A 14,668-nucleotide genomic window follows, 5' to 3' on the forward strand; every position below is an offset into this window, starting at 1 on the left:
TTAATTACATACCATGTTTATAGTAATTACCTGAGTATTTTTAACTATGATATTGAAAGCAAAGTGTCGTGAAAATTATGTCTGTGAAAATTAAGTCTTCCTTCATGTTATGGTTGAACATCATACATATGGAAGATGCCTTGAAAAATAGTTTCTGTAAGTAAGTGTATGTTTTCTTTGATACATGAAATGAATTGAGTGAAATGTATAGAACTTAGTTATTAGTTATGTACACTACTGTCAAAAATTCTATGACTCTAGTTTATGATTATACGTAGCCTGCTAGAACTTGTATGAAATTTTTGTTAATTTCTTTTACGTGGGGGTATATAATATGCTATAATTTTAAATTTGACATTGCATGCTTACATATTTAATTGATAAATTTATCTTAAGATTACATTACTTAATATGAAATAACCATTGCATTATAATAATACAATGATGATAATTGGATATGAACCAATAAAATAAATTTATTTATTTTATTGATGAATATGATGTTGCTTACGTTGTATAAGCAAATTTGTATAATCTGTTATTTTTGTATAAACCAAGTTTATTTTATAGACTTGAAGATATGAGATTAATTGATTAAGAGACGTCTTAATCAATATTTGTGAATTTAACGAATTCGTTGATAAAAACCCCGGGAAGAAAGAGAAGGAAATAAGACTATGCCACTTGAAAAACGACAAGTGATGGGAACCCAACCTTTATGATTGGAGATCCCATGAAAAAGGTTCATATGGGAAAAACAAGTCACTTGTTAGTTATGTTAGCACTAAATTGTTTTGTCTTTTTCCTATAGTGTTATGCCAATGAGAAGTGCTAATTAAATTTTAAATTTGAGGGTAAGCTTTATATGCTTTTAATGATTACCATAAACCCTTATGGGTGGTGCGTGGTTGTAGCATGCACTAGATGGAATCACCTATATGAGTGTCAAGTGGGGCCGCTTGCATGAGACCGTGGCGGGTCTCTAGAGCACTCATGAAAACCAGACACGCGCACGGCCTAAATGCGCAACACAGCGATAACACGAGAATTGTGGGGGTGTGATGCGAGTGATACACCTCTAACATACGCCAAGTGTCTTTGGTTCATATAGCTTGCTACACCAATTCACTGTGTGTTAAGTTTATCATTCTAGCACTGGTTCATATAGCTTGCTACACCAGTTTGATGCATCATACTCAAAGGTGACTCAGGCAAAATAGTTTAATTTAAAACTTTTGAAATATGTGGGGGATTGTTGTATATTTGAGATATTTCAAAAGTTATTTTATTCTATTCTATTTTATTAAAAATAAATGGTTTAATTAATTTTATTGAGAGAAAATTAACTTTGTTGACTTATGCATAAGAAGCTCATTTTGACAGGATATTACGTTGCCATTTTACCATGATTTGTAGAACCTCCTTTTTAATTACTCTTCCTGCTCCGTATTTATTAGGAACAATCACTTTTCAAATGAATTTGATTTGGTTTTCTCAATAATTAGTTACCCTTGAATTTTGCTGACCGTATACGTTACCTTCCTATTCATAAACTTCTCATTTGTTGGGCTGTTATTATCATTATTATTAATAAGTAATATAGAATGTTGCCTTTTAATGGGAAGAACCGTTTTCCAACGGGAGAAAATATATTCCTTCTATATTAACTCAGCTACATTGCTTTTTCGGATAAAAAAAAAAAGAGAAAACATATATTGTTCTAATTTTCTTCCTTCAATTTTATAAATTAAACTAAGTGCCTGAGTTACTATGTCAATAATTTTTCTCGTGTCTTGATAGCCTCGGTACGATTATCGCCGGGAAGAACCTGTTGTATTCTGGGGGAATTGCGCAATCTTGCGGATAATTCCTTAGTCCAGTGACGTAGTCGCGCCTCAGGTTTATTTCACAGTTTGTTATTTTTGCAGGTTAATCATTTTCCGGTCATCCGCAACAACAACCCTTACCTGAATTGAAGCTTTCACATTACACAATAATGAATGAGAACTTGGCGGCAACAATAAACTTGATCAACCTATTGAATACATGTTTGGCCTTCATCACTAAGAGCGGCGGTACTAATTATGAAGGGATCGTGCGATGACTCGGCTTCTCAAATCTATACTCCTTTCTTCTCTAAAGTGACGGCACCGTTTCTAGTTTCTGTATTGTGTATAGTTACTCCTATTAGGTTATCGAATAAATATTATAGGTTAGGCTAATTAGGTTTTTGATCACGTTTTTGTCAACAAAACTAATTGGGCCACACATATATTAATTTATAGATATATATACTCCACATGCTACTATGTTACAAAGAAGAAAGACACAAACCCTTCACTACCCACATGTTCATACAACCCTTATGGTGAATAGAGACTCCCCTTACAAACTCATCCTAAAGCATGTTAGATGCAATCTAATGATTTACAGACTTAATATTAGTGAAAGATAGTCTCACCCTTACCTGGATTGAAGCTTTCACATTACACAATAATGAATGAGAACTTGGCGGCAACAATAAACTTGATCAACCTATTGAATACATGTTTGGCCTTCATCACTAAGAGCGGCGGTACTAATTATGAAGGGATCGTGCGATGACTCGGCTTCTCAAATCTATACTCCTTTCTTCTCTAAAGTGACGGCACCATTTCTAGTTTCTGTATTGTGTATAGTTACTCCTATTAGGTTATCGAATAAATATTATAGGTTAGGCTAATTAGGTTTTTGATCACGTTTTTGTCAACAAAACTAATTGGGCCACACATATATTAATTTATAGATATATATACTCCACATGCTACTATGTTACCCTCGTCATCTTTTTCATTCTATCCTTTCATCTATATTTAAAACCAATTATCATTATTATTATTTTTAACAATAAAGTTGACTACTATCATTTTTCTAAAATGATTAAAATAAGAAACAATAACTAAAATTAACATTTTATATTACTTCTAAATTAAATAAAAACTATAAAATTATCACACCACAACAATTACACATATAAGGAAAAATAATTAGAGATTTATGCCAAAAATATATATTTAGATATATAGAAAATATATGTTATAGAAAAATTGGGGTGTTACACAAGTTCTCTCAAGAGCAGAGGAAAACTAAGTTCCAATGCTACAGATATAGGATGTTCCAACATCCTTCAGAACGTCAGACAGGAGTACCTGCCACACATAGAGGCAAGGGAAAAAATAAATTTCCCATACCTACAGAGTGCTGTCACCAACCAACCATAGAAGCACAAAGAAGTAAATTCCTATACTTACATGTGACTGTCTTGGATGTCTTCAGAGTACTGTCACCAACATTGTAACACCCCGTTTTCCCAACGTAAAAAATTTCATAATTAAAAATCAGAGTATTTCACTTTAAACGGAATGCTACACTTCTTAAAAATTCATAAACTGAATGAATAACAATTTATTCTTCAAAATCATTTAACATAAGTAATTCAAAACTTCGCAACGGAAATTAGTTCAACAATAAAAATAATCTTTGGCACGCAGGGCTCATCATAAAAATCTCAAGTCTTGTTCAACATTTATTCATAAAAATCCATAAGTAATACGTAAGGAATAGAAATAGAAGACATAATCCCATCTCGTTACATATCAGAGCACCTAAGACACACTTGTGAGGAGTCCACTCACGACCGCAACTAATCCTGGTTACCTGCAAGTTACCCATACGAAGAGCAACATTTCCAAGCAGAGGGGTGAGATTTCTCAAACAATAATATTAAGCATATAAATCATATAAAGTACATTCAACAACTTAAGCATCTTATAATTCAACTTAAACTTCCTTAACTAGTGTCATTAATCTTCTTATATTGGTCGTAAAACTATCTTAATACTAATCATAAACATCTTCATATATTATCAATTACTAATCTTAACATCATCATATTACATCAAATAATAGTCTCCAACAATCATCACATAACATCAATATTAATCACAAACGTCACCACATTTCATCAAACATTATTTATAAGCATCAACACCTAATATCAAATATAATCATAAGCATCGTCATGTAGTTTCATATAAGTATTATTATCAAAACATAGCATTGCCGAAAACAACTTCATAATCAAATTCGTAATCAACTTCATATATCAACATAATTATAACTCACGTAACATCTTATCATAAATCATTCGTCTTCATTCATCATAGAACTTCATTAATAACTTATCAACTTGACATCTTAACAACTTGACAACTTGACATCTCAACATCTTAACAACTTCGACTCGACTATGCAACTTCTACTTCTCAAATCATCTTAAATCATCTTAGACATCTTCATTGTGCATGTGGTACCACCAGGGCATTAAGCCCTCTTCTCTAAGGTCATAAAGGACCTGTCGGGCATTAAGCCCCCATCTTTAAGGTCATAAAGGACCTGTCGGGCATTGAGCCCCCATCTCTAAGGTCATAAAGGATCCGTCGGACATTAAGCCCCCATCTCTGACTATGCAACGACACAACTCTAATGCAACGACATAACTTTCGTACAACTTAGACAACTTCATGAACATCTATGACATCCTAACATCTTGACAACATAACATCTTAACAACTTGATGATTTCATAACGACTTGACGACTTAACAACTCTTATCATCTTAACGTCTTAACATCTTAGCATCTTGACAACATATGAATCACATAAATAATTCATGTCATATCATAATATAACAATACCAAATGATAATAAACAACATCTTAAAACATGATATTCATCAATCATAAACAACTTCATATAACATCGTATTTAAACATCAACAATAATTCACTATGTATCTTTGTAAAAACATAATAAATTATTCACAATATATTTTCATGTCAAACCAAAGCTACTGGAAAGATATCACAAATATCAACAACTTTCATGTTTACAACAAAGATCAATTCAAAACAGAAACATATGAACAAAACGCAAAAACATGAAACAGAGAATGTTGTCACCGTACAATTTCGCAAAGACCTCCCTATAGTATTTTCATCATAACTCAAAGACCAAAAATCATTTTCACATCAAACCAAAGCCACTAGAAAGCTAACAAAATTATCTAAAACTTTCATGTTTACGCCTAAGACCAATTCTGTACCAATCCATACCAATTTTCATTTTAAATTCGGAAATGTTGTGCTGAAAGTCCATAAAAATTCACTGTGACCTACGTGCAGTAATTTGACCATAACTCAAGTTCTATAAATCGTTTTGACGTGAGACCAACGGCATTAGAAATCTAACATCCATACCTACAACTTTCGTGTTTACACCTAAGACCAATTCCGCACCGATCAATACCAATTTTAATATCAAAATTCGGGCAGAATGCATATTTTTTTTCAAGTTTCACCTAATCTCATGGTGCTAACCTCAAAACTGATTCTAATTATCATCCTATTGATTATCTAAGGTTTGTACACAATTTCTACATCAATTCAACAAGTTTTCATCATCTAATCATTAAATCTCTCTCAAAACCCTAATTCTCAAATTCTCACAAACTCTCCCCAACTTGTTAGATGTAATCTAATGATTTAACAACTTAATATTAATGTAAGATAGTCTCACCCTCACCTTAGATTAATTCCTGAATCAGCAACAACGTTCTTCTTTCCTAAGGTCTTCTCCTCTTCTCTTGACTTTTCTCTTCTCTTCTCTTCTTTCTTGTTCTCCTCTTTTCCAAAAAGCGGTTTTTGGTAAACTCTTTTTGACCTAAGCTTCTCTATTTATAATACTAAAATATTCTTCCCAAATCTATTTAGGCCCAACAACTTATTCTTCTTTCTATTCTAATCTCCAATTTTACTCACACTAATAATCCTCATATTCTAATAAATAATATTTCTCTACTAAATATATAATAATACACCAAATAACAAATATATATTTATAACAATTAACAAATATATTATGCTAGTAGATACCAACATATAACATAACAAAATATCGCTCAACAAAATATATTAACTAAATTATAAAAAGACATCTAATCTCAACAAATCATATATCCCTCATATACATCATATAAATATATAAATATATTCTAAAACTAATTAAAATAAATAAATAAAAAGGAGGGCGTTACAATTCTCCCCAACTTAAAAGAATTTCGTCCTCGAAATTCAAGCACAATAGAAAATAAATTTAGTCATTACTTCTTCAAACAAAACACAAAAACCACATCAAGTTAGTCAGTTAAACATGATCACATGAAAAAAAAAAAACATAACTACTAACTAGAAAACATGACGACACGACACAACGACTCATCTACTTGGCCGGACGGACCGACCTGCTCTGATACCAATTGTAACACCCTGTTTTCCCAACGTAAAAATTTCATAATTAAAAATCGGAGTATTTCACTTTAAACGGAATGCTACACTTCTTAAAAATTCATAAACTGAATGAATAACAATTTATTCTTCAAAATCATTTAACATAAGTAATTCAAAACTTCGCAGCGGAAATTAGTTCAACAATAAAAATAATCTTTGGCACGCAGGCCTCATTATAAAAATCTCAAGTCGTTCAACATTTATTCATAAAAATCCATAAGTAATACGTAAGGAATAGAAATAGAAGATATAATCCCATCCCGTTACGTATCAGAGCACCTAAGACACACTTGTGAGGAGTCCACTCACGACCACAACTAATCCTGGTTACCTGCAAGTTACCCATACGAAGAGCAACATTTTCAAGCAGAGGGGTGAGATTTCTCAAACAATAATACTAAGCATATAAATCATATAAAGTACATTCAACAACTTAAACATCTTATAATTCAACTTAAACTTCCTTAACTAGTGTCATTAATCTTCTTATATTGGTCGTAAAACTATCTTAATACTAATCATAAACATCTTCATATATTATCAATTACTAATCTTAACATCATCATATAACATCAAATAATAGTCTCCAACAATCATCACATAACATCAATATTAATCACAAACGTCACCACATTTCATCAAACATTATTTATAAGCATCAACACCTAATATCAAATATAATCATAAGCATCATCATGTAGTTTCACATAAGTATTATTATCAAAACATAGCATTACCGAAAACAACTTCATAATCAAATTCGTAATCAACTTCATATATCAACATAATTATAACTCACGTAACATCTTATCATAAATCATTCGTCTTCATTCATCATAGCACTTCATTAATAACTTATCAACTTGACATCTTAACAACTTGACATCTCAACATCTTAACAACTTCGACTCAACTATGCAACTTCTACTTCTTAAATCATCTTAAATCATCTTAGACATCTTCATTATGCATGTGGTACCACCAGGGCATTAAGCCCTCTTCTCTAAGGTCATAAAGGACCTGTTGGGCATTAAGCCCCCATCTCTAAGGTCATAAAGGACCTGTCGGGCATTGAGCCCCCATCTCTAAGGTCATCTCTGACTATGCAACGACACAACTCTAATGCAACGACATAACTTTCGTACAACTTAGACAACTTCATGAACATCTATGACATCCTAACATCTTGACAACATAACATCTTAACAACTTGATGACTTCATAAGGACTTGACGACTTAACAACTCTTATCATCATAACATCCTAACATCTTAGCATCTTGACAACATATGAATCACATAAATAATTCATGTCATATCATAATATAACAATATCAAATGATAATAAACAACATCTTAAAACATCATATTCATCAATCATAAACAACTTCATATAACATCGTATTTAAACATCAACAATAATTCACTGTGTATCTTTGTAAAAACATAATAAATTATTCACAACATATTTTCATGTCAAACCAAAGCTAATGGAAAGATATCACAAATATCAACAACTTTCATGTTTACAACAAAGATCAATTCAAAACAGAAACATATGAACAAAACGCAAAAACATGGAACAGAGAATGTTGTCACCGTACAATTTCGCAAAGACCTCCCTGTAGTATTTTCATCATAACTCAAATACCAAACATCATTTTCATGTCAAACCAAATTCACTAGAAAGCTAACAAAATTATCTAAAACTTTCATGTTTACGCCTAAGACCAATTATGTACCAATCAATACCAGTTTTCATTTTAAATTCGGAAAAGTTGTGCTGAAAGTCCATAAAAATTCACTGTGACCTACGTGCAGTAATTTGACCATAACTCAAGTTCTATAAATCGTTTTGACGTGAGACCAACGGCATTAGAAAGCTAACATCCATACCTACAACTTTTGTGTTTACATCTAAGACCAATTCCGCACCGATCAATACCAGTTTTAATATCAAAATTCGGGCAGAATGCATATTTTTTTTTCAAGTTTCACCTAATCTCATGGTGCTAACCTCAAAACTGATTCTAATTATCATCCTATTGATTATCTAAGGTTTGTACACAATTTCTACATCAATTCAACAAGTTTTCATCATCTAATCATCAAATCTCTCTCAAAACCCTAATTCTCAAATTCTCACAAACTCTCCCCAACTTGTTAGATGTAATCTAATGATTTTACAACTTAATATTAATGCAAGATAGTCTCACCCTCACCTTAGATTAATTCTTGAATCAGCAGCAACGTTCTTCTTTCCTAAGGTCTTCTTCTCTTCTCTTGACTTTTCTCTTCTCTTCTTTCTTGTTCTCCTCTTTTCCAAAAAGCGTGTTTTGGTAAACTCTTTCTAACCTAAGCTTCTCTATTTATAATACTAAAATATTCTTCCCAAATCTATTTAGGCCCAACAACTTATTCTTCTTTCTATTCTAACCTCCAATTTTACTCACACTAATAATCCTCATATTCTAATAAATAATATTTCTCTACTAAATATATAATAATACACCAAATAACAAATATATATTTATAACAATTAACAAATATATTATGCTAGTAAATACCAACATATAACATAATAAAATATCGCTCAACAAAATATATTAACTAAATTATAAAAAGACATCTAATCACAATAAATCATATATCCCTTATATACATCATATAAATATATAAATATATTCTAAAACTAATTAAAATAATTAAATAAAAAGGAGGGCGTTACAAACATCATATATAAGCATTGGAAAAATAAATTCCCATACTTACAAGTGACAGACACAGATGTCTGAACTTCTGACTCAACATCCTTCACCCAGCTTGGACTTAGCACAAGCACACATAGAAGTATGTTGACTTATTTTGTCACTTTGATTCCTAAAGTCTCTTCCCCGTTGGTGTTGAAAGATTTTAGGCCAATCTCCCTTTTAGGTTGCTTATATAAGCTTCTAGCTAAGGTGTTAGCGAAAAGGTTGGCGGGGGTTATGGGCTCGGTTATCTCATCATCCCAAATGACTTTTCTTAAAGGGAGGAACTTGGTGGATGGAGTGTTGGTGGTTAATAAACTTGTGGATTGTGCGAAGAAAGCTAATCGCCAATGCTTGATTCTTAAGGTGGACTTTGAGAAGGCCTACGAACAATTCAAATCATTTTGATAATAATAGTTTGATCTGTTTTACCGAGAAGGTCTACGGTTCGAGTCCGTATAGCCCTACAGAAGAGATTGATATTCATAGAGGTTTGAAACAAGGTGATCCGTTGGCACCTTTTTTGTTTCTCTTGGTGGCGGAGGATTTTAGTGGTTTGATGAGGAATGCGGTGATTACGGAGTTGTTTGAGGGGTTTCGATTTAGAGAGGAGGGGTTGGTTGTCTCCCATCTTCAATACGCCGATGACACTCTTTGTATTGGAAAACCAACGATGGAGAATCTTTGGACTTTGAAGGCTTTGTTGAGAGGTTTTGAAATGGTGTCGGGGTTAAAGGTGAACTTTTTCAAAAGTTGTTTGATGGGTGTTAATGTCCCCGTGGAGTTTATGGAGATGGCGAGTACCTTTTTAAATTGTAGCATTGGTAACCTTCCGTTTAAGTACTCGGGCTTTCCGGTAGGGGCGAACCCAAAGAGTCTTTTGACTTGGGAACATCTTCTCGAGCAACTTAGGTGGAGGCTTAATTTGTGGGGTAATAGGTTTATTAGCCTTGGTGGGCGAGTGGTGCTTCTTAACTCCGTGCTTAATTCGATCCCGATTTTTTTATCTTTCCTTCTTGAAGCTTCCAGTTTTGGTTTGGAAGAAGCTAGTGCGAATTCAAAGGTAATTCCTTTGGGGTGGTGTGAATGCGGGTAAGAAGATCTCTTGGGTGAGTTGGAAGTCGATTTGTCAACCGAAGAGGGAGGGTGGGCTTGGTGTTATAGATGTTAGGGTGGTTAATGTGAGCCTTTTGGCAAAGTGGCGGTGGAGACTTTTGGGAGGTGGTGAGTTCCTTTGGAAGGATGTCCTTAGGGAGAAGTATGGTTTTGAAGTGGGGAATCTCGTGGTTTTTCCGGCTACCTTCAACTTGAGACTCTCATATTTGTGGTGGAAGGCTATAGTTAAATTGGAGGACGGTTTGGGAGAGAGATGGTTTAGTTCGGAGGTTGTGAGGGAGGTGGGTAATGAGGAGACTACTAGTTTTTGGAATGTGGCTTGGAGAGGAGGGGTATCTTTCCAGGACAAATATCCTCGGCTTTTCTCTATTTCTATTCAACAAGGGGCAAGTTTGAGGGAGATGGGTGGTAATGGGGATTGGGTGTTTGAGTGGAGAAGGCACTTTTTCCATTGGGAGGAGCAATTGCTTGTTTTGTTGAATGAGGAGTTGGGTGGCTTTGGGTGGCCCCGGGGGAGGAGGATAGGTGGCGTTGGAAACTTATGGAGAATGGGGTCTTCTCAGTGAAATCATCGTATGACAAGTTGATTGGGTTGATGGTGGTGGAGGATAAATGGAATGTTGAAGAGAAAACCGTTCTTGGAGGAATATGGAAGAGTCCAGCGCCGTTGAAAGTGGGGGTGTTCTCTTGGAAAGTGCTTCTTAATCATATCCCTACTAAAGTTAATCTTAGGATTAGGAATGTCCTTCCGGAGGAGACTAGTTCCTTGTATGTGTGGTGTGGGAGTGTCGACGAGTCGGCGGCGCACTTATTTCTTCATTGCGATTTGGCAATGGGGGTTTGGCGGAAGGTGATGACTTGGTGGAATTTCAGCTTGGTGATACCCCCGAACCTTTTCGTTCATTGGGCGGGTTGGGATAGGTTGGAAAGTAGGAAGAGATTTAAAAAGGCTTTGCGGCTTGTTTGGCATTCAACCGTTTGGGTGTTGTGGAGTGCGCGTAATAAGAGGATTTTCAATAATGAGGCTAGTGGTTGTGATGATTTGGTGGAAGAGATTAAGGTGTTGTCGTGACGTTGGACGTTACATAGGATGCATTTATACCCGTGTCTGCTCTACGAGTGGTTTTGGAACCCGCGTGAATGTACTAGTCGGTAATCTGTGTGTGTGGTGTTTTTCTGGTGTGTTTCTTTGTTGGTGCCTTCTGTCCGGTCTGCTGGGTTTTTTTTTTGGGGCTGTTAGCATGTCTGCAGCACCTGTTTTTAGCTGCTGATGTTGTTTGCGTTGCTGCTGCTCAGCTGTTGCTGCTCTCTGTGACAGCTGTTTGGCTGTTTTGTCTGTTTTGTGTAGCAGCTGTGTAGGTTGGTTTGGAGGTTGCTCCTTTGCAAGTTCGGTCGTCTTAGGTGTTGACGCAGGGGTATGCTTGTGGTATGTCATTTGTATATGCCTGCGTCATTACTCTTTTGGTTTGGTCCTTTGTTTAGGGGTGGTTTTTAAGGGGTTTTTGTTCGAGCCGGTGTTTATGGCAACCAATTTCCCCTTGTTTGTATTTTTTTTTTCCACCTGAGCTTATTAGTGCTTCTTGCACGTGCTTGTTGGTTAATAATATTTGCCGCTTCAAAAAAAAATAAAAATAGAAACACTGCATTAATGTTGATATTTTGAAAATAGTCACGAATTTTCAAAATTTTACTATATCGACTATTACATATCTGTGCATAAAAAATTTCTTTAGCATATATATGCATAAAAATCCTCAACGGGTGCGGTTTAAATATTTAACGGTGTTTTAAATATAAAATAAAAATTTATATAATAGACACATTTCATTAATGTTGATATTTTGAAATTAGTAACGAGTTTTCAAAATTTTATCAAATCGACTTTATCATATATGTATATAAAAATTTGGTTATGCACATATAAGTACATAAAATCTACAACAGGTGCGGTGCAAACATCGAATAGTCTTTTGCATATAAAATAAAAAGTTATTTAGTAGAAACATTACATTAATTTTGATTTTTAAAATAGCAATAAGTTTTCAAAATTTTATCATATCGACTTTGTCAGATATCTATATAAAAATTTGTTTATGCATATATAAGTACATAAAATCTTTATTTCCATTTTGGGCTTTTGCCCTTTTTCGCACAAAAAAAAGTACATAAAATCTGCAACGAGTGCGGTGTAAACATTGAACAATCTTTTGCATATAAAATAAAAAGTTATTTAATAGAAACACTACATTAATTTTCATTTTGAAAATAGTCATAACTTTTCAAAATTTTATCATATCAATTTTCTCATATATCTACTAAAATTTTTTATCTTCACATATATAAGCAAATAAAAAACATAACCGGTGTGACTCAACTATTTAACAAATTTTTGTATATATTAGAGAAAAATATTTAATAGAAACATTACATTAATGTTCATAATTTCCATTTAATATTTATAAACATTCTAATATATTAAGAATTTAATTATTGTTATATAATTATCAGAATGTTACGTGAACCGTGCGAATTCACGGGTCTATTAGTAGTTTGTATTATATTATTAAATAAACTATTAATCTATATCTATACTATATATAAAGAAAACTACCCCTTTCAGCACTTTTGATTGGCTTTTTCTTTCCAAAAATACCCTTAATTTTCAGTAAAAATAACACATGTAACAAATAATAAGAATAAATTGAAATATTTAAATAAAAGTGTAACAAACACAAATGTCCACTTTTTTATTTATCATTTAAAAAGTGTAACAAACTAGATGAGTGTATCCATACTTACTTTTTCGTTATCCCAATTATACGCTTAAGCAACAACTTTTTCTATAATAAAAATTGTTGTTGGTGTCATTAAAAAAATAAGAATTTAGATTATATATTTTTGTTATATTATTGGTTTCATTTATAACGGAAGAGCTTGTCATTTTGATAACCAAATAAGGGAGATTAATGTTTTGGTAGTAAGATAGAGAGGGTGTTTGTGTTATTTAAGAAGACCTTGAGGGAGGTTAGTGTAATTTCTCCATGATTTTTAATGAAAGATTAATTTGCTCATGATAAAATCATTGAAATAGTTTTTATTGAATATTATAAAGTGGTAAAAAAAATGTAAAAATATTATAAATAATCAAGATTTCGTTGATGATAAAAATCTTGTTACGAGTACCATGTATTAATTATACAACTATATTATTTAATGACTCATTATAATTTATCCAATATTTTTAATAGTTATACTTCGAAAGTCTATAATAATTAACAATCTAATCAATGTTTTTTTTTTTTTTTTACAAAAAAAGATATTATACTAGGGTTAATACATCTTTACCCCCTTTAATTTTGGAAATTTTCGATTTACCCCCTGTAAAAAAAATTGTTTAGATTTCAACCTTATAACTTAAAGAATCTTTGTTTACATTGAAGATCGATTTGTTTACTGGGTGAAATTTAATAGAATATTACAATTTCTTTGTGTATAGATTTATAATTGTTAAACTAGTTCCTTCAGCTCACAAAAAATCTAAATAGAACATAAAAAACCAGACATAATTGTTGCTGCATGGATTTATAATTGTTCTCATAGCACTTCTCAAAAGAGTTGGAGTTGCTGCATCTAAATCTAAAATAAGTACAAATCTAAAATAACATATAACAAAAGAGTTGGATTCGCTGTATCTAAGATAGAATCTTAAAAGCCCCGTTAAAAAACTTAATTAAAAGGCCACATGTTCTCTCTCTCTCTCTCTCTCTCTCTCTCTCTCTCTCTCTCTCTCTCTCTCTCTCTCTCTCTCTCTCTCTCTCTTCTGTACCAGTTTTTTTTTTAATTTTTTAACTCTCATATTTTCTCAACCGTTAGATTTTCCGCTGGAGAGATGGCAGGATAAAAGTAGCAGGAGAGGATCCAAACATGGGAAAATGAAAAGAAAAGGTTGTTTTAGGAGAGAAAGGAAAGAAAAAACGGGAGAGAGAGGAGGAAAGAAGGGAGAGGGCAAGAGATACATTGAAAAAGAGAAGAGGATCAAAAAAAGAAAAGAAGTCGAACAGGTAGAAGAAAGAAGGTGAAAGATATAGAAAGAAAAGAGAGGACTTTAATGGAGGAGGAGGAAGAGAAGATAGGCTTTCATCATTAAGAAAAAAGGGGAAAAAGCTCAAGATCAAGCTTTGGAGCATTTTTTTAATTCTATGAAATAAGGTAACATTGACAGCTCCTTAAGGGTGTGTTTGGAACCAAAGAGAGTAGAGGGAAAGATAGCTATGAGGATTGAAAGTTTTTTGAAATTTGTGCTTCCATTGGTTTGGATCAATTATACTGTAGCAAGGAAAGATTGTTTTTGATGGGGTCCATGCACAAACTTGTTTCTGCTCTATATGGGATGGAAAGGGCACGGAAAGCCTGAAAG

At 33.1% G+C, this 14,668-nt stretch overlaps 1 protein-coding gene across 1 annotated transcript; it reads left to right on the top strand.

Annotated features, from left to right (window-relative positions):
* Nucleotides 1-10,846: 10,846 nt before the first annotated feature.
* On the top strand, nucleotides 10,847-11,323 carry LOC146911775 (uncharacterized). Its single transcript, XM_085729544.1, has one exon. It carries the CDS (start codon nucleotides 10,847-10,849, stop codon nucleotides 11,321-11,323), a length of 477 nt encoding a protein of 158 aa, XP_085585670.1.
* The last annotated feature ends 3,345 nt before the right edge of the window (nucleotides 11,324-14,668 follow it).

This window comes from Medicago sativa, chromosome 7, assembly GCF_051527215.1.
Source record: "Medicago sativa cultivar Bolivia chromosome 7, Bolivia_mono, whole genome shotgun sequence".
Classification (NCBI taxonomy): domain Eukaryota; kingdom Viridiplantae; phylum Streptophyta; class Magnoliopsida; order Fabales; family Fabaceae; genus Medicago; species Medicago sativa.

What these genes read in the sequence shown, in the direction of transcription:
- LOC146911775 (XM_085729544.1), top strand. Translation starts at nt 10,847, where the DNA reads ATGGTGGTGGAGGATAAATGGAATGTTGAAGAGAAAACCGTTCTTGGA.